This window comes from Ambystoma mexicanum, chromosome 4p (genome assembly GCF_040938575.1).
Source record: "Ambystoma mexicanum isolate Mex_15411 chromosome 4p, UKY_AmexF1_1, whole genome shotgun sequence".
Lineage (NCBI taxonomy): Eukaryota > Metazoa > Chordata > Amphibia > Caudata > Ambystomatidae > Ambystoma > Ambystoma mexicanum.
The window spans coordinates 1,196,148,378-1,196,173,186 of record NC_090927.1 but is presented as its reverse complement, the minus strand read 5'-3'; the positions used below and the strand labels follow the sequence as shown (position 1 = coordinate 1,196,173,186).

At 46.3% G+C, this 24,809-nt stretch overlaps 1 protein-coding gene across 2 annotated transcripts in view; it reads left to right on the top strand.

Moving 5' to 3' along the window:
• Positions 1–24,809, top strand: part of ACOXL (acyl-CoA oxidase like) — a 1,650,624-nt gene that overhangs the window by 1,425,958 nt on the left and 199,857 nt on the right. For both annotated transcript variants that reach the window (XM_069606843.1, XM_069606844.1), the window contains one exon: positions 19,795–19,865. In XM_069606843.1, coding sequence (XP_069462944.1) covers positions 19,795–19,865 — 71 coding nt within the window. The remainder of the gene's footprint in view (positions 1–19,794; positions 19,866–24,809) is intronic.

Genomic DNA, 24,809 nt, shown 5'->3' with positions numbered 1-24,809 from the left:
TTGTTCAACCAGGGTGTCGATCTTCCTGGTATCCTCAGCTACTTCTTGTAGGGCATTCTCAGCAGCATCTGTTCCCTCCTCCAGAGCCTCAAGGTCACTTTTTACCTCCTGCAGAGATTGAGATAGCTCCACCTTTTTCATATTCAGCTGTGTCTGGAGCGTCTCAGTAATCTTCTCACTAAATTCCTGGGAGACATCCTTGGTGACCCCTTGGTCTTTGACCTGCTGACTGAATGAATGTTCCCTGCCTAGCCTGAATGAGGGCTATACTCCTTGACTGGGATCATGACAGCGTCTTTCATCACATGCGTTTAACAATGTTTGCTCCTGCGCTCGTTATACAATGTTGCCGCTTACAACCTTGATTTCAACACACACCGGTCTTGCATCGGCCTCCCCAACTCACCGGCTGTGTTGATCTCTCTGAAGTTATTTTGATCTCTGAGCAAAGGACGATACCACGGCGGCTGCTACTCCTCCCCTACTTGGTCATCTACGCAGGATGGCTTATGGTTTTTCCGGCACACAAAGCAGGATTCTTTAGCCTGGTTTCCTGGCCTTATGTTTTCTGATCTACAAAGGTTTTGAAAGTAATGGTTTCCTGTCAGAAAGGTCAATAGTATTTCCCTGCTTGTGAACCCTTCTTGGTTTGCTGTCTTTCTCCCCGCGTTCAGCTGCCTTCTCGAAACTGCTGCTCCTTCGTGTGCTTTGCCTTGCTCAGAGTGTGCTCTTGTGCTATGCCTTTTATCCATGCGGGAAGGTTTAATGGGAGTCAGGTGTCAGTGATTGCCTGACTTCGCCTGACCATAGTGGCGGGACGTGGCGGGTATACTGTTCAGGTGCAAGTCTGTTTCACCCAGAGTGGGCTGTCCGTGTGGAAGTGTGTGTGAAGGGAAAGGGGGCCGGGTGTAAAGTTCCCATGTATCCTACCTGGCAGGATGGGGTAAAGGTGTTATAGGGGGAGAGATACCGTGTCTCACCAGCCGATGTCTGACTCCCACTCTCCGAAAACCCCTCACCCAGGTGATCCTCCCGCACTGGTCCACCCCGAGGGTCTGGATCCAAAGGCGATGGCCGTGCTCTGGCCATTTGAGAGAGAGATCCCTGGGGACTGACTGGTGAGACACCTTCTGGTTTCTCACAACTCTCAGACGCATCTTCCCTACCTCTCCTACCCCCACAGAGTCATTGCAATCTTGTCCTTTGTCCTGTCCCGCCTAGAGTACGCCAACACCCTCTACCTGGATGCCCCTGCTTATCAACACAGAAAGCTCCAAAGAGTCCAATACTCAGCAGCCAGACTCGTCCTTGCCCTCGGCCCCAGAGAGCACATCACCCCTCAGTATCCTCCACTGGCTTCTAGTCCGACGACGTTCAATGTTCAGAACCATGTCCATTACTCACTGTGCCCTAAACAAGACAGGCCCACAATACCTTCAACTGAAAATCACCCACTACCAACCCAACAGAAACCTGCATTCAGGCACTGCACTCTTCCTTGTGATCCCCACCTTCGAATTGACTAGAATAGGAGGTTCCTCCTCCGTCCAAGCCCCCACTATGTGGAATTCAACGCTGCTTAACATCTGATGCATAGAGGACCACCTGACCTTCCAGAGGGCCGTCAAGGCATGGCTATTCGCTCTACCACCTTGATCAACCCGGAGTTCTTGAGCAAGTCAACCACCTCAGGTCGGCTTTGTATCAAAGAACTTCCATGAAATCATTGAATGGTGGTAAGAACATTCCAACAATCTCCAGCAGAACACAGGAGTGAGTCCATGCCACACCTACGAAACCAAGAAGCCAGTCAGAGAACACGTGTATGTAACACACTCCATGCTTATGGAAGATAGCCAAAGGCAAGGCCACCCACCCGCACACATCTGCAGCCATACACCACTCCCAATGACACATCGTACAACACCTCTGCCATTAGTATGCAGCTATCCCCCATGATACAAATTTGGTCTAGCTCGACACATGATGAGTTCTACTACTCTTGCATACTCACATCTACTTGCCAGCTCGATATGGGTAGCTACTAGGGACTTGGCCATACGTACCCAACTTCGCTTTGGCCAAAATGCAGACATGCATTCTAAAATCCTCTAATACATTTTCCCAAACCTTGGACTACGGTCCTCCGAGAGCATTCACCTACAATGGTTTGAGCCCATGCCAAATGGATTAGGCGCTATACAAATGACAAATTACATTGCATTGCAAACATTACTTCATCTGTAATGTATTCCACAATCTCCAACATGTCCGCAGCACTCTGCTCTACGTTCCGCCCTGCACCTGGTCTCTTGGTCCACCAGCTTTCCTCCTAGCTTCACCGAAACATCCCTTTATCCAATTTTTTTTATACCTAGGCATTTCTGTTTGCCTGTTTCCTCCCCCTGCTGCTGCTGATTGCTAGGGAAAACAGCAGAATTGGGACACTGGGTCGTCCTTAGCTCCATATATACTGCCTCGGACGTCAGTCAGCTCCATGGGCAGCCAACAGCACCCATCAGAGATCATGCAGAGCCGCACTGCAACCCTTGGTGGCTTAAAAAGTTTCTGAAGTCAGCTGGCACTCGAGAAGATCTATCTAAGATGAGAACTCTCTCAGAGGAAGGACTAATACTAGTACTGAGAGCAAAGTAATTTGTTCTTCTCAGGCTATCCTTTCTCAGCAAGATCAATCAGCGATGCAGGGGGTTGGTACTACAATTAAATATGTTGGTGTGCTGACAAGCAGGATTCCTCACTGCAGCCTGGAGGCGGAATCCAGTTAACCTCTGTGTTCTTTCCAACTCTACAATTGCCTGACCCTGTTAGATGACATAACTGTATCTGGTGGGGATACCTGAAACCATGGTGCTGGAGAGCACACCCTGCTATGTGAAGAAGGCCCCAGGGAGGTAAATGGAGAGTACCCCAGCTTCCCCAGTACATCTCTAATTTATTTTGTCTGTTTAATGTGATTAGCCCCAGAGACTTGTTGCACGAGTTTAAAGATCTCGCCCCTGATTCATGGAATTGTTTGCGCGTAAAACGCAGATTTGTGCACCATTCTGCCCGAAAATCCCCATACCTCAAACAGGCATTTTCGGGCAGAATGGCGCGCAAATCTGCGTTTTATGTGCAAATAATTCCATGAATCAGGCTGCTCATATATCAGACCCAGAACCTTGGGTAACCATGTCCATTGAAGGACTGAGCATAACAGATCTGGCTAAGACAGCAGCTTGCATTCACAGTAATTGTGGCTTTTGAGAACACACCCAACATTGATGGCTCTGGTCCAGAGATAACCGGCAAGACATGTGGTAATGAAAGAATAACAACATCCAAGTGGACCTAATGGGTCCTTCACAAAAAGCAACAAGAGTAGGTTCCCTGACATTGAAAATGCAAGGACATAAAGCATTGGTTTACTTTGAGGAGTTACTGTGTGACTGCTCAGCATGCCTTGCGCAACTGCAAACTTGGAGATGTTGTTTTCATAGCCAGAGCGAAATCATGCCTCTTAGGCATGCCATGGATGGCTCAATAAGTGTGTCAAGTCTTACAGTGAGTTCAAGGGATTTTATTAAGCCTTCAATGGGCCCTTTGGCCATTCCTCGATCCCTTGTCTTCAAACGCACCTCCTCCGGAATCCCTAACCCCAGGTTTGTATATATCACTGATTGACCCCTACTGTCTAGATTCTGACTTGTTTTAGAAGTAAATACCTAAAGGCAGGATGCCCTATCTGGGTAACCTCACTCATGCAATTCCTAGTTTGTCCCTACACTAGCTCAATATATGAGCCAAACAGTCAAGTCTATTCCTTGGTATTATGTAGCACATAATATACATTTCTTTCAAAAGTATGTTATAGTAAATCAGCATCACAATTCATCGTATCTTTAACGTAAACCTTTTATATTCATGTAGCTCAACGCGTTTCGAGATAGTTCTCTTCTTCAGGGGCAAGTTATACATTCAAATTATATCTAGAAATTATTTCAAAACATACAATTATTGATACTGAAATCAGTGTGTCTTATATCAAAATCTCTGTACAACTCAATTAACTTGTATTAAACATTAACAAGATCATCCGTCAATTCATCAATTTATATGTATTTTTCCCATTATTGCTAATGTCTCAATAGCTTGTCTAATCTATTGCACTGTCTGTTACACATTGCTAGTATAAATTGACCATAGCTCTTAACTAGACAATTCTGTGTCACATTGGCTCATCAGAGATTTATTAGTTTGTTCAAAGCTGGGTAACCTATACCTTTACATAATTAAGTCAGGGTTCCCCTAGGGAATATTCCACTGAGAATACTGACCTTGGTTTCTTTTATATATTCATCATACTGTAGATTCGAATTGGAAAGGTTAGTATTTCAATTCTTTCAGATGCTGCTCCATAGCAAATTCCACCTACAGGAAAGAGTTTGTGGGACTAAGTATTGGGGTAATGGATTGAATTTTTGGCTGCATAGTTTGTTATATTAGCGCTACTGACCTTGGTAGTCTTTTTTATCCTCCTACTATGGTCGATGGGTGATGAAAAGACCTGGGTCCCTCTCATGGATGAGTAATTGTTCAACTCTTTCAGATGCTACATCACGAAAAAGTTTCTGCCTATAGAGGAAAGTTACGTAAGGTGAGTATGTGGGACTCAGTATGTCTGTTAAAATATGGAGTTTAGTACATGGCAAAAGATTCCTCTTACCCACAGTGGGCCAGCAAATTCTGAAGGCTTCAAATGGAAGCTGTTAATCAGGGGGTCTTTGACCTCTGAGTTGTTCTTTCTTGCTTGGATACTCGGTGTTTGTGTCCCTATGAAAACACAGCAGATTCACTTTAATTTCAGGTTCCGCTATAAAAAACAAAATTCCAAAGGGGTAGCCCAAAGAATTCTTACCCACTGCGGAATGTAAAATCCCAACTGACTGACTATGTTGTGGATGAAAGTGCTAGCACACTGTCCCGATCTTTCTTACTGAAAAAGTAAGGTCATTAAATATAAGGAAAAGATAATAATCCTTAGTTTCAAAAAGTGATAAAGGGTAAGTGCCAAGTTCTTCAGGTAGTTACTTGGAGAAGTAATCATTGTTTTAAGACCCTAACTGGGAACTTGTACTGTTTTGTGTGGTTTACAACCCATATGCCAGGGTTGATATCTCCCCTGCACCTGAAGTTCATTCAGCTAACATTGGTTAAAAACACATTTAATACTCACCCTAAATAACACGGTGAAAAAATAGGAGTGCATGGTGTGTACATTGGTTGCCCCTACACTAACAGTGATTAGTGAACTAAAGAGGAGTATTGGATTGTGCCGTTCAGACAGTCTGCCAGACTCAGTGTCTTACCTGTCACTATGTACTTCTCTCTCTCCTACTTCCCACTCCGAACTACTCTCTACAACCCTCCTCCCTTCACCTCCTCTGCTGATGCATTACTTCTTACTTCTTCTGCCCCTTCAGTGTCTCTCAATCCCTGTAGGCCTCACCCCCACACCTTGAAGTTACTACTTTCTTCCTGATGCCACTATTCTCTCCTCTACACCACTGCTTCCTCCTCCACAGTACTACTTCCTCCTCCATACTACCGCTCCCTCCTCCATACTCCTGCTCCCTTCTCCACACTACTACCTCCTCTACACCACTACTCCTTCACCCCTCCTTCTACTCAAACATACTTTCACACACACAATCACTTTCCAATAACTCCCTACACTTCCTCTTATAAACGCACTTGCCACTCTTTTATGCACACTCGCAAAGCAGTACCACTTGCACCCACTAACCAATGCCTCACATACTCCAGAAATCGCTTCCATTCCACCACCGGCTCCTAGAAACACTTGTGTACAGGCACGTTATAAATACCAAATCATATCCTATAATATTATATCATCATTCTTCCTCCTGGTGTTATTGGTCTTCCACTTCCTCTGACCTCATCAAACAACCAACAACTTCCTGCTTCCTGGAGTTGCTTTTAACCCCCTCACTGTCCTCTGGTTGGTCTTCTTTGTCGGGCCAATATGGCCCTGTCCTTCCCACCTGAGAGCTGTTTTGTACTAAAAAAAAGTCAAATAGCCCCTTAGTGCCTGCCCTCTTCTACATACCAACAATGGTGGTCTAGGGGGTCTGCCTACTAGATGGGCCACAGCAATAACCACTCAGCCAGAATAGGTATGCGGTGGGGGGGGCTTTGCGAGCTGCCATGCAGGAGCTCTGACTCTGGTCCCTTGTGTGGTCCTCTTTGAGGGTTTCCTGCTGAATGCATATGAGTGAGTTGGCGTGAAGGGCCTCTGGGTCTCTCCCACAGTGCTTCCTTCACTAGCAGTATGTATGAATTCAGTAGCGCAGGGTGCTGATGATTGTCCCCCTCTCATGTCCTCTTCTTTCATGTCTTTGGCTGTTCTGCAGAAAGAAGAACAACGTTGGCCAGCACTTGGGTTTATAGGTATGGGGTGAGGCAAATGGGTTCTGCCCAGGATCAAACTGGCACATGGGGTGGGGACATGAATACAGGCCCTCCCAACTGTCACCTTCCCCCTTCGGGGTAGGACTGGCTCAGTATTCCTCCCTGGTAGGCCTCCTACCCCAGGCTGAGAAGGGTTTCCATACCCTCTTGACAAGGACTGGGTACTGACCTTGTAACAGGCATCTTCACAGATAATCTATCAAACAACATGGCAAATGGCCTTATAAGGGCCTTTATGAGGGCTCGGTCTGGAGCCCCACATACAATCATAGGCCAAAAAAACAGACATCTGTGCAGACAAATTTAAATCTGAAAAAACTATTCCCTCACTCATACATTGCAGAAACACAGCTGAGCGCTGTCCTGTGGAGGCAGTCCCAGAGTGCTGGACTGAAAAGCTATAAAGATTCCTGGCATCGTAGGCCATTTGTACATTAATTTAAAGCAGCAAGGAGGCAAGCGAGCAGAGAGAGGTGAAACATTGCCCAGGAGGGGTAATGGAGGTGGAGACACAGGAGGAAGAAGAAAAGAAAATAGATTACAAGGAGAATGTGTGAACGATCTGGAAAGCTTGGCACAAAGAAATGAGTAGGAGGAAAGACTAGTTGTAAAAATGAAGGCGACAGGGAAAAAGCACACAGAGTAGGAGAGAGGAAAAGGGCTCTAATAATAACAGAGGAAGTTGGAGAAATGTTACTGGCAAAGAAAGGGGAGGAGGGAAAGAGAACTAAGATAATAATGCTTGTGAAGATCATGAAGGCGGAGGAGAGGTAAGACGAAAGAGAGAACAAAGAAGAGAGGAAACATCTGTAAGGGAGGAGGGCAGTCAAGACAGAGGAAGTGTAAGAAGGTGCCAGGAAAGGCTGACAGCCAAGAGGGCCCGATCATTACAGGTTGCCGAATTAATAGAAGAGGAAGGGACTCTGGTGGGGAGGGGGTGACAGCCAAGCAGTCCAGGATAAGAATGGAGTGTCAAAGCTGAGAGGCACCCAGCAGGTAGGGCGTCTGCCACCCAGTGTTTGTGGAGACTGTGTAGGGGTCTGCCAACAGCACCACAGGGCCTGTGCCTTGCCATCTCCAGTCCTAGTGATGTCTGGCACATCTGTCTACCAGCTTGGAACTCTAGTGTACACCCCAAGTTCCCTTCATCCCTAGCTGGTGGAATTGGCCACATGTAGAACAACATCCTGACAGAAGCAACACAGCAATAACCACTCAGCCGAGACAAGAAAGAAGTGCCGGGGAACTTAAACCCTAAAAGGAGCAAGTAACCATTTCATGATGGACTATGGTCCTTAAAAAAGTGGGAATCACACATTTTTTGTTTCTTTTACTATCCCACGTCCTTTGTTTCAGTCAACCATTAACTCTTGCCACATTGACTCTGTAAAATAAACCATTTTGCAATGTACTTTTTGAGTGTTGAATCATCAGTTAATCACTGAGGCGTGACCACTGACAACAGCCTAGCTTGGTTGCCTGTGATCCTTTTTTCCTACTGCATACTCTGCATTGCTTATCTTTTCTGGGCAGAGTGGGATGAAAGTTTACCTGGAGTGAGGAGACATGGAGGGAACTGGACTTTACTTATAGCACTTGCCAGCAGACCAGCCTGTAAAGACCCAGAGGGGGGGTCTGCACTTCCGCTCTCTATATGGTAGAGGGGAGGCACAGAGACCCCTGCCAAGATTCTCTATTACGGTAGCAATGGACACACCGATCAAAATAAAGGGGAAACCAGCAGTAGAGAGAGGAAGGAAAGCAAGATGGTTGAGCAATAGGCAGAATACTTGTCCCGTTTCCTAGACACAGTTCTGTGTGGAGATCCCCCCACCTGCGCAACCTGTAGAAGAAAGATACAAGCCCAGTCCAGATATTGTTCACACTAGACTTTCCAATAGTTCTGCAACCCCAAAGTACCTTGGCGTTGTAGCGTTCCTTGTCAGGGAAATCGACCACCCTTCTTGAGTGTACTCCATTTCAGGCAGGAGTCACAGGTCGTCGAATGTCCGACGGAGAACAGGTCGAGCTACGACGGTGAGGTGGCCGCATCGTTCCTAGTGGTGCTCGTTGACGGGGAAGCGTAAACGTCCTGCCAGGAAGAGGCGTGCGGGGCACCTCGGTGTCGATAGCTCTGGACCGCAAAGAGGTGAAGAACTGTGGCCCAGCAAGGGCGTCGAGTCGTCAGCGTCTCTGTGGTCTTTGGGTGGCGGGAAACCAACCGGTGGATGCTCCTCGGCGCGTCGACGGTCAGGCCTTCTCCGGCAGGATACAGCGGCAACGATGCGGACAAGAGCGTCCTTGGATCAATGAAGTTCTCATGCAACGGGAGCACGGCGGCTCCAGTCGGCGACGGCGGTCGTCGACAGTGGCGGACAACAGTCCGGGTGCTTCTCTTTGGAGTTCCGCAGCAATACCTGTATCGGGTCTGCAGCCTGTCGAAGGGTCTGTCTACCAGGGAGCTAAGGCAAAGATCCGCTGTGCACGATGGTCCCTTGTAGCTCGGGAGGAGGGTGCCTTAGCAGGTCCTCTCTGGGTCAGTTATTGAAGCACAGCAGCTTTCAGATTGCAAAGGAGAGCAACAGCAATTCTTCTCGTCCAGCAGGGCTTCAGGATCAAGCTTCAGTTACTCCAGTTACTCGTCGTGGTGGACTTCAGCTTTTGAACACGATTCCTAGCAGTGAGAGATCCCCGGATATTCTGTTGATCCCCCATTCATTCCGCTGGGTCACACTCAAGCATCCAATTACGACCACGGTCATTCATGCAGGTAGGCAGCCAATCAGGCACACGGGGCATTCAGGCCATTCACTTCTCTCCAGACACTCACAACAAGTTATGTGTATTCGGACAAGTAACGAGCCATTCAACACTCCAAGCTGCATTTATACCGGTTTCGGGCAGGGCTGTCTCAACCATTGTGTCAACCACCAGATACTAGACAGCCACAACATACAATGTATATTAGTCACACACTCCATTCACCCAGGTCCCACAACATACGGTCGTTGAGAAGGTTCCAGCCAGTCTGGTCGGCACTTCCCCACACTACCATATACAGAACTTCCTCCCAACAGCCAGTCAGGGGGAAGGGACAGAGGCAGGGGTTTCCGGGACTTCGGGAAGATCAAGGTAAAAGGTGATGGAAGGCAAGAGGCCATGAGGGCCATTTTGTCTCCATCAGGAATCTACCGATTCCAATGGCAGGGCCTGGGCATCCCAAAATGTAGGACACTCAGGGCACCAGTCATTTCAGCACGGAGCTGCCACTAGCCCGTACCCTTGTCTCTGGGTCACAACACACACAGGTGCCCAAAAACATACACTAGGGGCACATGGTTGTACCCCTACCCATGGGTGCCATAAGGCTATCCCATGGATATGTTACCAAACCAAAATAAAGCGAGCTGCACCGCCAGGAGTCCCACATGAACTCCTGCGTGGAAAATGCAACAGAACACATGATACAAAGCAGTAAAGGACAAGGATACGGAGGCCCTGTCCCTCCGATGCATTTCCAGCATCACAGTCGCCCCCCCCCCCCAGACTGAGGTTAGGGTGCCTAATCTCCCACGGGATAGGCACCCTCACCCAGTCGGTCAACATACCTTCTGGAAAGGCCATCTGCATTATCGTGACTCTTCCCTGGTCTGTGCTTAACGGTGAAGTCTAGCCCTTGCAGACTAATGGACCACCTGAGCAGTTTCGGGTTTTCACCCTCATCTGCATAAGCCACTTAAGGGGCTTATGATCGGTTTGGACCTTGAAGGTAGACCCGGTAAAGTAGGGCCTAAAACGCCTAAGGCTCCAAACTATACTAAATCACTCCTTTTCAACAGTAGCCCTCCTAAATTCCCTACCCTTAAGTTTTCTACTGATGAAGATGATTGGATGTTCTCTTCCTTTGTCATCTAACTGGGACAAGACCGCTCCAATTCCGGTGTCACAGGCGTCAGTTTGAACGATAAAGGGTTTGCTGTAATCAGGCACACACAACACGGGTGCCTTACACAGACTTCCTTTCAAGCCATCGAAGGCCCTCTGACAGTCTTCTGTCCAGTTAACGTTCTCGGTTGCTTGGGTGAAGTCAGGGCTGTCAGGGGTGCAGCTATGGTTCCATAGTCTGCTATGAAATTGCGATAATACCCAGTGAGGCCCAAAAAGGCTCTCACCGGGGTTTGAGTAGTCGGAGTCTCCCAATCCTGTACGTCCTGTACTTTACTGGGGAGGGGTTAGATTTGAACCCCTCCTACCTCATGACCAAGATGCGTGACTTTCCCCTGAGCTATCTGGCACTTGGTGACCTTGATAGTGAGGTTAGCCCTTTTTAACGCCTGCAACACTTTATCCAGATGAGTCGAATGCTCTTCCCAGGTGGAACTGTAGACGGCAATGTCGTCTAAGTAAGCCACACAAAAGGATTCCAGCCCACTGAGGGCATGGTTGACTAATCTCTGGAAAGTGGCAGGGGTGTTCTTCGACCCGAAAGGCATGACTCTAAACTGGTAGAGTCCCTCTGGTGTCGAGAATGCCGTCTTTTCCTTGGCATGGTCCGTCAGAGCTATTTGCCAATAGCCTGAGGTAAGGTCGAAGGTGCTCACAAATTTGGCAGCACCTATCGTGTCCACAAGCTCCTCAGCCCGGGGCAGTGGGTGCGCATCAGTTTTGGTGACAGCATTGACTCCTCGGTCGTCCACACAGAACCTCCAATCTTTGGTACCTGCCTGGGAACGTGCCTTGGGGACAAGGACCACGGGACTGGACCAGGGACTGGTTGAGGGTTCAATAACACCCAGATCCAACATCTTGGCGACCTCAGCCTGGATGTGGTTCTTGAAGGTATCTGACATACGGTAGCACCTGCTTTTGACAGGCACACTGTCACCAGTGTCAATCTCGTGCCTACACCAGGGTGTAAGGCGAGAACAGAGAGGCGTACTGCCGGAGCAAAGTCCTGCAGGCCTTCTGCTGCTCTGTCGTCAGATCGGGAGAGAGATGTACTCCCTCCACTGAGCCATCCTGAGGGTTGCTGTGTAGCAAATCAGGAAGGGGCTCACTCTCCTCTTCTTGCCCTGAAGCTAGCAAGAGACATGAGACATTCGGCCCGCCTGTGGAAAGGCTTGAGCCTGTTAACATGGAATACCTCAGGGGCTACCCCAGAGGCTCCCATGTCAACCAGATAATTGACTTCGCCCATCTTGGAGATGATCCTGAAGGGTCCAGTCCATTTATCTGCCAAAGCCCGAGGCTTGGTAGGCTCCATCACGAGGACCTCCTGTCCCGGAGTCCAATCCACTTGCGATGCTTTAAGGTCGTGCCAGTACTAATTCAATTCCTGGCCGGCCTTAAGATTCGCTGTTGCTTGACCCATCATCTGTCATCCTCCGTCTGAGGCCTAACACATAGTCCCCCACTTGCTTGACGGGACCTGGAGGGGTGGCCTCCCAACCTTCTCGGATCAAGGCAAGGGACCCCCTCACAGGATGTCTGAAGAGTAACTCTAAGGGGCTGATACCAACACCCTCTTGAGGTACCTCTCTGTAAGCAAACAGCAGGCATGCAGGAGAAGATCCCACTTCTTACTGAGGGGCTTTTCCAAAGCGCCTAGCATGCGCTTGAGAGTTTTGTTAAATCTCTCAACCAAACCGCTGGTCTGCAGGTGGTAAGAGGTGGAGAATTTGTAAGTTACTCCGCATTCTTTCCATATGGTTTTCATGTAACTTGACAGGAAGTTGGATCCTCTATCAGAGACAACCTCCTTAGGGAATCCAACACCGGTAAAAATGCCCAGGAGAGCCCTGGCAACCACCGTGGCCGTAACCGTCTGAAGGGGTATAGCCTCAGGGTACCTGGTGGCATGATCTACCAAGACTAGGATGAACCGATGTCCACCCGACGTGGGAGGGTCAAGGGGACCGATGATGTCGATGCCCACCCTCTCAAACGGTGTGCCAACCACTGGCAATGGTTGCAGTGGGGCGATGACTCTGCCTCCAGTATTGCCAGACAACTGACAAGTTGGGCAGGTCCTGCAGTGGGACTCCACTTCTACTCCCATCCGTGGCCAGTAGAAATGGGCAGAGAGCCTCTGCTTAGTCTTCTTGGTACCAAGATGACCAGCCAAGGGCACCTCATGCGCCAACTGCAGCAGGAAGAGCCTGTAAACCTGGGGTACCACCAACCTCTTGAGGGCACCAGGTTCAGGCTTAGTGGGCTCACTAACAAGGAGCTCAACATCCCAATAAATCTGAAATGTTCTAGGCACTTCTCCTTGTGCCTGGGACAGGGCCTGCGTCCTCAGACCCTCGAGAGAGTGGCACTCTCTCTGTCCCTTGCAGAAGTCCGCCCAGGAGGGTCCCCCTTCAGCTAACAAGAATTGAAAGTCGGGATGATCCTCCGGGTTAAGAGCCTCTCCCACAGGAAAGTCTTCTGGCTCTTCTCCCACAGGAGTTGAGACGGGATTTACCACTGGACCCAGCCCGTCCAGAGTATGGATCCCAATGGGTGCTGTCGAAACAGCGGGAAGAGCAGGGACTCCCACCACAGAGGCGGCCTTCTTACTCCGCTGTTTTTTTCGTGCCTTGGGTTTCCCTGTCAGCAAGGATACCGAGCTCGCAGCCGGACCCTGTGTGACCTGCGATCGGGTGACCGCCACAGCAGCCATGGGTAGACCATCCGAGATCATCCCCAACTCGACCAAATTGTTTCCCAACTAAATGTTTGCAGGTAAGTTGTCCTGCACCAGGACCGGAAGCTTTGCTGTCTTGTCTCCAATCGGAATGTTGACTAAGGCTACAGGCGATAATTTGGGAGGCCCACCAGCTAAACTAGTGGTTCTCAGAGGAGCACCTACATAGTCCTCTGGCTTGAGCAGGGTCCTGTCCACCACTTTCATGCTCGCCCCAGTGTCTCTCAAACCAGTAGAAGGCTGGCCATTCAAGAGGACACTTCTCAAAAACCTACAAGTGTTTTGCGGGATAGTTGTCAGTACTTCTGCGTACTGGTCCCAGGCCCCAAGGGACACTAAGGAAATCTCTATGGGAGCACCTAAGGTGATCCCAGTAGAGGAGGGGGGGACAGTGGGCTCCACCTCAGGTACGGAGTAGGGGTAGGTCAGGCTGGCAGCCTGGACTCCAAGTGCCTTGCCCTTACACTTGGGGTCATTCCTTCGGTGATCCAGAGCCCCACAATCCCAACAAGTGCCAGGAGTGTGGTATATGGTACTGGAACCACTGGTACCCTGCTTTGCAGCAGGCGGACCACTACTCTTACTCCCACCCACAACAGACTTATCCCCAATAGGTTTTTGGGTCTTCGGAGAGGAACGTTTTTACCCGACTGTGACTGCTTTTGGGACTCCTAAGCTTTCTGAGAGGCCCCCTTTTCTTTGTCCTTGTCCTTCCCACTGGATTCCTTAGGGGACACCTGGTGGGAGACCCACTTGTCAGCCAACCTAGCCAGCTTAAAGGGGTCCAAAATGGTCTGGTCTGCAACATACTGACGCAGCTCTGGTGAACAGGCTTCCGAAAAATGCTCAAAAAACAAGAGGTGAGACAATTCAACAAACGTTTTCACTTTGTAACCATCAATCCACCCCATCATGTTCAGGTGCTCCCCACTCACCCAGTCAATCCAAGACACATTCTCTCGTTTCTTAAAATCCCTGAACCGTTTAAGATATTGGGTAGGCGTTTTGCCAAACTTGGCGATTAAGGCAGACTTAATGCACTCATACTGACCCCTTTCTTCCACACTCAGTTTCAGAATACAGTCATATCCAGTTTGAGGCACTCTGCTTAACAAACACTTAGCCCAATCTCTTTTATCAACATCGTGAATTGCACAAGCCATTTCAAACGCTTCAATCCATTGGAGGATGTCAGAACTCTCTGCATACACACCAATCAAATCTTTCATGAACATGGTTGCTGGGGGCCTGACACACACAACTGGTTTCGCTGAAGTCTCCACTCGGGTTTTCTCTAGCTGGATTCGCTGATATTCATTGTCCTTGTCTTTGAGTTCAAGATCCCTATTTTTGAGTTCCACTTGCTGTGCCAACTCCTCTTTCTTAAGCTCAGCATCAATTTCCAACTTGCGATATTCAAATTTCATCCTTAATAACTCAAGTTCCAAGGAACTGCTGGGGTTCGGAACAGAGGCAGCAGGAATGGTGGCATTCCCAGAATCAGTTTTGGCGACAACCCCTGGGGTAGAGACCTCATTGGTTGCATCCTCCCCCTCAAGAGTTTTACAATCGATCTGGTAGTCCACCAGGGCAGCTATCAGCTCAGCCCTAGACTTATCCACAAAGTCTCATTCCCTGGCTTCACAAGCACTCTGGAGAGCCTCTAAGCTCATCCGAGTCAATTTACCATTCGCTATAGATTCCATTGCTTGTAATGTAGTTATCTAGTATACGACTAAACCTCAAGTTAATAAAGTGCAGATATCCTTTGTAAGTGGCACGGTTATACACTGAGTCTTAAAACCATAAGCATCCCACTGCTGCCACCAGCTGTAAAGACCGGAGGGGGGGTCTGCACTTCCGCTCTCTATATGATAGAGGGGAGGCACAGAGACCCCTGCCAAGATTCTCTATTACGGTAGCAATGGACGAGCAATCAAGGCCTAGCTTCTCAGGAGTTGATGCGAACTGGTTCTTAAGTACAGTGTAGTCCCCAAGCACCCACAAAGAAATGTCCACACACTGTATTGGTTACAACACAGTCTTCATATAATTAATATTCAAGGTCATATACACGATCATGATAACTCACTTTGTACTCCGAAAATCAACAATGGCAAATATGTACAATTCTAAAGTGGTACCACTAACGTTATTAGATCTCATTAGAGTGCATACGGTCAGAAGGACACACCGATCAAAATAAAGGGGAAACCGTCAGTAGAGAGAGGAAGGAAAGCAAGATGGTTGAGCAATAGGCAGAATACTGGCCCCGTTACCTAGACAAAGTCCTGTGTGGAGATCCCCCCACCTTGGCAACCTGTAGAAAAAAGATACAAGCCCAGTCCATATATTGTTCACACTAGACTTTCCAATAGTTCTGCAACCCCAAATTACCTTGGCGTTGTAGTGTTCCTAGTCGGGGAAATCAACAACCCTTCTTGAGTGTCCTCCTTTTCAGGCAGGAGTCACGGGTCGTCGAACGTCCGACGGAGAACAGGTCGAGGTACGATGGTGAGGTGGCCGCGTCGTTCCTAGCAGTGCTTGTTGACGGGGAAGCGTAAACGTCCTACCAGGAAGAGGCGTGCGGGGCACCTCGCTGTTGATAGTTCTGGACCGCAAAGAGGTGAAGAACTGTGGGCCAGCGAGGGCGTTGAGTTGTCAGCGTCTCTGTGGTCTTTGGGTGGCGGGAAACCCACCGGTGGATGCTCCTTGGCGCGTCGGCGGTCAGTTCCGATGCAGTCCCCGTCGGCAGCCTGTCGAAGGTTCTGTCTACCAGGGAGCTTAGGCAAAGATCTGCTGTGCATGATGGTCCCTCGTAGCTCGGGAAGAGGGTGCCTTAGCAGGTCCTCTCTGGGTCAGTTCTTGAAGCACAGCAGCTTTCAGATTGCAAAGTGGAGCAACAGCAATTCTTCTCGTCCAGCAGGGCTTCAGGATCAAGCTTCAGTTACTCCAGTTACTCGTCGTGGTGGACTTCAGCTTCTGAACACGATTCCTAGCAGTGAGAGGTCCCCAGATATACTGTTGATCTCCCATTCATTCCGCTGGGTCACACTCAAGCATCCAATCACGACCACGGTCATTCATGCAGGCAGGCAGTCAATCAGGCACACGGGGCATTCAGGCCATTCACTTCTCTCCAGACACTCACAACAAGTTATGTGTATTGGGACAAGTACCGAGCCATTCAACATTCCAAGCTGCATTCATACCGGTTTCGGGCAGGGCTATCTCAACCATTGTGTCAACCACCAGATACTAGACAGCCACAACAAAGGATGTATATTCGTCACACACTCCATTCACCCAGGTCCCACCCACAGGCGTACCCACAACATACGGTCGTTGAGAAGGCTCCAGCCAGTCTGGTCGGCACTTCCCACACTACCATATACGGAATTTCCACCCAACAGCCAGTCAGGGGGAAGGGACAGAGGCAGGGCTTCCCGGGACTTTGGGAAGATCAAGGTAACAGGTGATGGAAGGCAAGAGGCTATGGGGGCCATTTTGTCTCCATCAGGAATTTACCGATTCCAATGACAGGGCCTGGGCATCCCAAAATGGAGGACGCTCAGGGCACCAGTCATTTCAGCACAGAGCTGCCACCAGCCCGTACCCTGCTCTGTGGGTCACACACAGGTGCCCAAAAACATACACTAGGGGCACAGGGTTGTACATAAGGCACCATAAGGGTATCCCACGGTCTGTTCACCAAACCAAAAGAGAGAGAGCGCTGCACCGCCAGGAGTCCCACATGAACTCCTGCGCGGAAAACATGACAGAACACACACACACGATACAAAGCAGTAAAAGACAACGATACAGAGGCCTTTTCCCTCTGATGCATTTCCAGCATCACAGAGCCACTTTGCATGGGGCTGGCATTTTAACAACAGGGTTTATCCTAACCGTTACTGATGATGCTTGTTGACATAATCACCAGTGGCTTAAAATCATTCTTTGGTTCTTTTTTCCATTCTTGATTAAAATTAATTCCAATAGACTACATTAAAGGAGTAGTGCTTAATTTGCTTTGTGCTGTTCTGTGAAATATTGTGGCATCATGTGAGCACACCAGGTGTAATCTCATGTCTCATCGCCCTGCTTTTTGGATTTGGGTAGAGAGAGCTTTAGCTCTATGGCAAAGCTCTTGTAGCAGTTTTTTAGGAAGGCCTGATGTCAATCAGCTGCCCAGTAACGGAGAACAAGTTAATCATGTTGTAGTTGCTGTTGTAGTGTCAGGTATTTTGTAGAAGCTAGTGCATCTGTGTGTGTGTGTTGGCGAGTTAGTCAATGTTACGTTCTAATGGACGCTTGACAATGTTATTGTTTAGGTTTGTGTGTGTGTCAGCTCATGATAATGTTTCTATTCAGGGTTTATTTTCCTTGTGCATCACAACTTTGAGCTGCAGAATGTAACGATACATTATAGTGAATTATAAAGCATGTTACCATTGCTTGTTACAACTTTGAGCTCTACGTCCTGCTATGCAACAGATATAGAATACATTTCTGCATTATATTAATGGAAAACATGCGCTTACAGTGTAGTGATATTGAAATTGTTTCTACAAAGTTTTACAAAAGTGTTTTGGGTAGAGGGTTGGCTATTGTATACATCTGCGTATGTTAAAGCTGCTGGTTATATTTCCAGTGTATAATATTAAACAAGCAAATTAGGAGGAATGTTTGTGTGTGTGGGGTTGGGGTCCATGTGAATATGTCACCTGAAAATTGGTGTCAGTGAGGCAAATATATTTTCCTGACCCCTAAAATACTTTCACCAAATATTTTAGGAGGGTTGTCCTTTACAATTATAAACTCCAATCCTGGTATATTTGGGGAAGTGTTTGATTTTACTGAGGGTGCATATTTGTGGATTTATCGCCACCTGATGGCATTTTCCTTGACAAGATGTTCAATGGATACCTGTGGGGGTGAAGCAGTTGACTATTTCTTAAAAATGATAAAGTTATGGTCACTTGGTTATGGAACATTTGGATAGTCCTTGACTGTCATTAGTAATTTGGTAGACTGTAGAGTGAACATTGCATGATAGTCTGTATATTACATTTCAGGAGAACAGCCGCTTTGTGCTATTATCTTTATCTTAGGTTGATAAGGTGTTTGCCTTTAGGCCGTCACCAGTACGATATCAAGGGACACCTGGCTAAGGGTGGGACTACTCCTTCCTAGGTTAGAGCGGGGTGGCCATTAGGCCCATTGGTGAATTGAAAATAACCCTTGAAACATCTCCGGGCGTTGGTGTGATCTTGAGGCCATCTGTGACAGAGAGTGGTGGAAAGATGGGAGGGGAAAGAGAGGCGGAGTGAGAGGTGGCGGGAGTGAGAGGAGACGAAAAGAGGGATGGGAGGGGAGAAGCGGGAGGTGAAAGGAGGGAGGAGAGAGAAGTAAGAGGAGGGGGAACAGGGGAGAAGGAAGGAGAGAGAGTGCATGAACATCGGAGAGACAGATGAGGAGAGTGGGTGGAGATAGGAAGTAAGTAGTAGAAGGGGGAAGAAGGGCAGGAGTAGAATAGAGTGGAGAGTAGGAACAGGCAGTGTGTGAAAGGAGAGAAAGGAGCTGTGCCTCTGTTGAGGGACATAATTCACAATCCTTTACAAAATGATCAAGGGGAATAGTCGGTGATGACTTTACATTACACTGCAGGCAAATAACTTGTTGAACCTATGATTTAATTGCAAGAGAAGAACAATTACTTTTTTTACATTTTTTATTCTAACACCAACTTCTGCGCAATGAAGCCTATGTGAGCCATCCTATGTAAAAATATAACATGATTTACATACAATACATACAGGAAGAAAGCAGTAGTGTCTAATTCAAACACGCCTTGAAACACTTGTGTATAGGCGTGTTATAAATGCCATATCATATCATATCGTAACAAGGGGGATTTACAAGAATGGAAAAAAGACCTGGACGATTTCTGCAGCATGGGCAGAGCAAATAAGGAGCACTGAAATCTGGCCGTCATAATGCAGTGGAAGCAAGTGGAATTTTCATTGAGTGCAAATCTATAATAAACTACATTTTCAAAGCCAATAGGTTTGGCTTTTTCATGTGTTGGATAAGCTTTATTTGCTTTGTTTATTAGATTGTGCTGAAAGCCCTGCCTATAAGCCAAAACTATTATCATGGGCAGTTAAGGTTGGAGAGAGATGAAATTTGAGGAGCGACACAGACAGCCTGTGGGTGTTGTTTAGATATTTACCCACCCATTGCCATCCCTGTCCCTAGGGCCATTCCCACCCACTACCTGCCCCTCCCCACCCAAATCACATTGCACTTATTTCCTGATAAAAACAGGCATAGGCAAAGGTAATACTTATGACTCTCCTATAGGCAACTTCTCTCATATAATGTGTTATTCTTTCCTACTCTCTTTGTTGCCTTTACTCAGTCTTGTAACACATTTTAAAAATGAGTCTGTAAAGTATAATGTATGCAATTTGTTTCCCCCTTCTTTTAGTTATTCACTGTTAGCGTTCTAAGGAGCGCGGGCCGAGCCTTTAGGAAATGAGCAATCCATGTACTGAATTTAGTGTGCATCTTATAAAGAGAAACATTTAACACTCTGATTTTTCTTTCAGTGACTCTGGAGCAGTTTGCATTGGCTGTGGAGAATTGCCCTGTTCCAGAGGATCAAGCTTTATTAATGGAGGTATGTTGGAAAATATACATTTCACCTGGTGCTAAGATCATTGTTGCATTGGCACAGGAACTTTTGTAGTGTAGAGATTACATGTAACCTAATTGGTTATTTTTGCATGGCATTGATTATTTTGTCATTAGTGAGTAGGCAGATGGCCGTCCCATGAGCAGAACTGCTGCCTGCAGAGGTTGTGAGAATGACAAAAAAGTGGGCGAGATTTCTTTAATTGTATATACGGTTTACACAAATAAAACTTGTATACCTTATTAAACTCTCAGATTTCAATCATACATAATTCTTCTTATTAAAATGTATTTGTCCATTCATTCCAAAATTATAAAACCTAAATGATACACTCTAAACATCCAATCCTACTTTCCTCATCATAAACAACTGTGTTTCTCCTAACATTTCATAGACCATTTTAACAATGCAAGTCAGTGCAAAAAAAATATTCCTCTGGTTCCTATTTAGCAAATATATTCCATAAAACCTCTGATCTTATATGTTCATAGTCAACTACGGATTTATGAGGGTATCTTGAACGTAGATCCAATTTTTTCACACAACATATGATTAGATGCTTCCAAAGTTTCTGTCATAGCTGAATTTCTGCATAACCGACTAATTCTTTCCTGTTGGTGATTCCTCTCCTGGGTCCCCACGCATCCATAGTCCCCAACTGGTTCATCGTAAATCTCATGAATATTCCTCTCGATCTTGGGTCTGGGAAACATCTTACGTACTCAAGGATGCTGTCATATTTCCTAATTGTTTTCGAATATTCAAAAAGCAAAGAGTACTTGTTTAGAACCTCAATACATTTCACCAGTCATTCTCTCGTACTCTCAATTTAGCTCTAAGAGGATTAAATAAAAATTCCTTACTATCATAATTTATTTCCTCTAAAACCATGACACTCACTAACATTCACTAACAAACTTCTTTAGTGTCGATGATGACCCCTTCTCCAATGTTCGGTTTAGGGTTTCATATAGGGACCATTTTGAGAGTTGGGTATTTTATAAAATATCTTTTCTGAATTTTTGTTATTTATTTGTATATGGTTTAATATAAACCTTTACAAAAAGAAACAATTAATCAATACACAGCAATATATAAAAACACAATGTTAAGAAATCGTCTTAAAATTCCATGCAAAAATACAAACATTAAAACCTCATATGATAATGCATCTGTTAAATAAGATGACCTAAAAAGGTCTGACTCGTCATATGGGCAAAGAGTGCAAATCTCATTACCTTTTCTAAAACGTTACCACAAGACCAAAGATCTTAAACTGTTTCACTCAAATAACTTATCGTTTGTTTTGGTGCTCGATGGAGCCCTAATGTTGACGTATCAAAGAGAACAATATCATCCGCAAAAGCCAAGAACCACATGTGTTCATAACCAATATTCTGGGTAAAAGCTCTCAATTTTTCTAATGCATCCAGCAAGTCCCCAACATACAAAATAAAAAAGATGGTGCCGATACACACCCTTGACGAAGACTGATGTAGGTGTTTATTTCTTTGTCACACTACCCTTCTAATTTATTCTGATCTGAATTGTAGTATTGGAATGAAGTTCTATAATTATTATTAGTAGACTCTGTGAGATCCCCCCCCACTTCCAAAGCTTGTTCCATAATTTTTCATGATTCACACCATAGACTATCAAATGCAAATCTACAAAAGCTGCATTTACCAGAGGACTGGTCAGACCACACACCTTGTCCCTTAAGAGTCTTCCAATTCGGATGTTCAGGAAAGTACCTACACCCTTTCTAAAACTAGTTTGAAATTTCAAAATGATGCCAACCTTAGACATCCATTCTTCTAAATCTTCCAAGAGGAGGGATGCAAAGATCTTACTAGTTGATTCAAGTAAAGCTATGGGCCTGTGATTTTCCAGTCTAGTATGGCCTCTTTTCTTAAATATCGACACTATATACTAGTATACCAAGATTTGGGTAACCTGTTTTCAACCTTTATATGAGCAAACATAACAAATAATATTTTCATAATCTTGGATTACCCTTCAGCATGTAATTCAAGAGCCCATATAGTCCCATAGCACTCGAATTTTTGCTTTTACAGATTTTCATTTCAATATCATCAATACGAACGGTCCCCTCCCAATGCAACAATTCCTCTCGTAGAAAGGCAGATTTTATAACTTCCATCCTTTCATATTTAACCCTATAAAAATCGGCCGACATAGATTCTGAAATAGGATTCACTTGTATATATCAATGAGAGCTCTCCATTGTAGTAATGCAATCCCAGAAGGATTTGGCATTGTTGGACATTAATACTTTCAGCATTTTAACCCCATCAGCTAAATTCATATTGACCTTATAGTGCTGCATCCAGTTTTTATATTGTTGCTCCATTTTACGTACCTGTTAAATTATTATCGAATCTATATACACATTGTCACACAACTTTCCTAATGTCTCTTTGCAAAGCTCTCTTTTTTACCATAACATTCATGTCAAAGCTATGCTTTCTCTGTATACAGATCAAAGGTTTGTTAAGGATTACATCCTTAGGTCATATTATCCATTCTATTATTACATTATAATTCTCAATCCATAACCCCTCCTCACCCTTGCTTCCTATCTCACCTAATAATCCATCTAACCTTGATAATCGGATTCCTCTTGAGCAATAAGAATTCTTGAGTCTATTCTCTTGCATATTCATTTCAATAGTCAAGGTTATGAGGTGAGATGGGAAGCAAGGGTGAGGAGGGGTTGTGGATTGAGAATTATAGCCTATATGACCAATCGAGGGAATTTGTGCCTTCTCCCTTGGGGGGAGCCCCCCTCCTTCTGTAAAGCTAGGGAGGTGAGACTTCTTAGCAACACCCTCCCTGGGGGTGCAAGCCATTGGGACATCACCAGAACATACTCCCCCTGTGGGGACCAGGACTACAGTTTTTGTTAGGAATTCCCTAAAGGACACCTCAAAATGGCCTACTTAGGAATATCAGACTCACAAAGAAATATGCATACGGAGACTGGTATGAGGTAACAACAACCATATGTTATTGTCAACAAGAAACAGAGCCTGTCACTTTAAATGGAAACCTTCATTTATCTGGGATGAGGAGGCTTGAATGAAGAGAGATGCTGCAACAAGAGGAGAGAGAGACAAACAAGTGTCAGCCAGTGAAGCCCCTGGCAATGTAACGCCTGAGAGGGGAGGAGACTTTAAAACCGGCAGGACCTGTGAGTTTGGAAACTGCTCAGGTGTCAGAGCGCTGGGTGCACAGCGTCCTTGGAGGAAGAGAGAGACGCTGCAACAAGAGGGGAGAGAAAGAGAGACAAGCATCAGCCGGAGAAGGCCCTTGGCGACGTAAAACCTGGGAGGGAAGGAGACTCTGCATCCGGCGGAGCCCACAAGTTTGGAAACGGCTCGGGTGCCGAAGGCAGAGCGATGAACGCACAGCATCCTTGGAGAAGGAAAGAGGGAGAAGTTGAGGGTGGTGGTGTGACCACAAAGACTTTGTGGTGGACGGGCTCTGCACAAAACAATGCAAAAACCACTAAGCGGTCAAAGCCGGATCCGATCCGGGTACCCGCAGACTATCTAATATGTCCAGAAGTAGAATATGGAACGCAGGACACCGGAGTAGCGTACAAAGCGAAGGAAGCAAAGAAAACGGCTAACCCTGAGTGAACGGAGGCTCTGGTGGTGATGTCCCAGAGAATCCAAGGTAACGGGGAGAACGGGAGCAGGAGAATCGTTATGGGACTACTTATACTTGTCCCAGTCAAATCAAAGTGAGCATAATCTTGAAAGGGAGAAATTGGAATAATGGCAATGAGAGCCAAATGCAAAAAAAATTAAGAGAGAAACTAACGCCTGGGGAGAAAATCAGATAAAAGATTGAGAGAAAATAAAAGGCACACATCGCAGGAGAATGGCAGAGAGTTATATATGTATAAAGACAGAGTATATAAAGAGTACCATGAATTTAGAAGCAAACAAGGGAATCCCGAGAGGGAGAGTTGTGGAGGCTGGATATCGCTACCCTGAGAAAAGGGGAAAACATCTCCATTTTGTAGAGGGAAAGAACAGAACCAAAGTAACATCAAACCCATTAATACGGATCAAAACATCGTTGAAGGTAGAAAAAAAATGATTGTTGAGAAGGAACAAAAGTATAGTGAGATCTTGAAAGAGTTATCCAAGCTGATTAAAGAGGTCACAAAAGACTATTTAAAAATCACCTATTTAGAAGAACCTGGAAGAAGAGATTTGCGAGAAGCAAAACCCCAGGAGTCAGTCTCCTGTCTTTAGTTGTTAGAATAGTGCTAGTCAGTTTAGGGTTTATTTTGGACTGTGGACATATTATTTGGGACATTCTCAGACGATTGACTAGCACCTTAGTTAGTTTGATAGGTAGGGAACACCCAATAGCGATAGGGATATTTAAACCTTACCCTTATTTGTTAATGAACACATCTTTGAAAATGTATTCCACGAGTCTGAGTCCTTTTTCTGGCCCACCACATGGGTGTCAGGAGTGGGATGTGAAGTCCTGAAATAGAGACCAACTTCACCCTTCTAAGAATATATGGGCACACCCATAGACAGTCTCCCGCCCATTGGTTTCTTAGGCATATACCTTCCCTAGGAAATCATTCCCTTGTTCCCTTAGTGGAAGCAATATACCCTACTGCCTTGAAATCCCAATTGCTAAACGAGTCCGTCCAGGAAGGAGAGGACATTAATAGCCCTGAGAGCAGGGATGACTCGAAGTACTGGGAAGAAGTCGAAACTGATCATTTCGCGATCGCTACCTCTTCGACTGAACCTGACGGCAATATTAGTACCCTGTTATCCCCCCTAGAGTGTTTGGTATCCCATCAGATCCAAGTGGATCAGCGACTCCAGGATGGTTTGGAACAAGTAAGGATGAGTCCTCCCCCAAGTATAG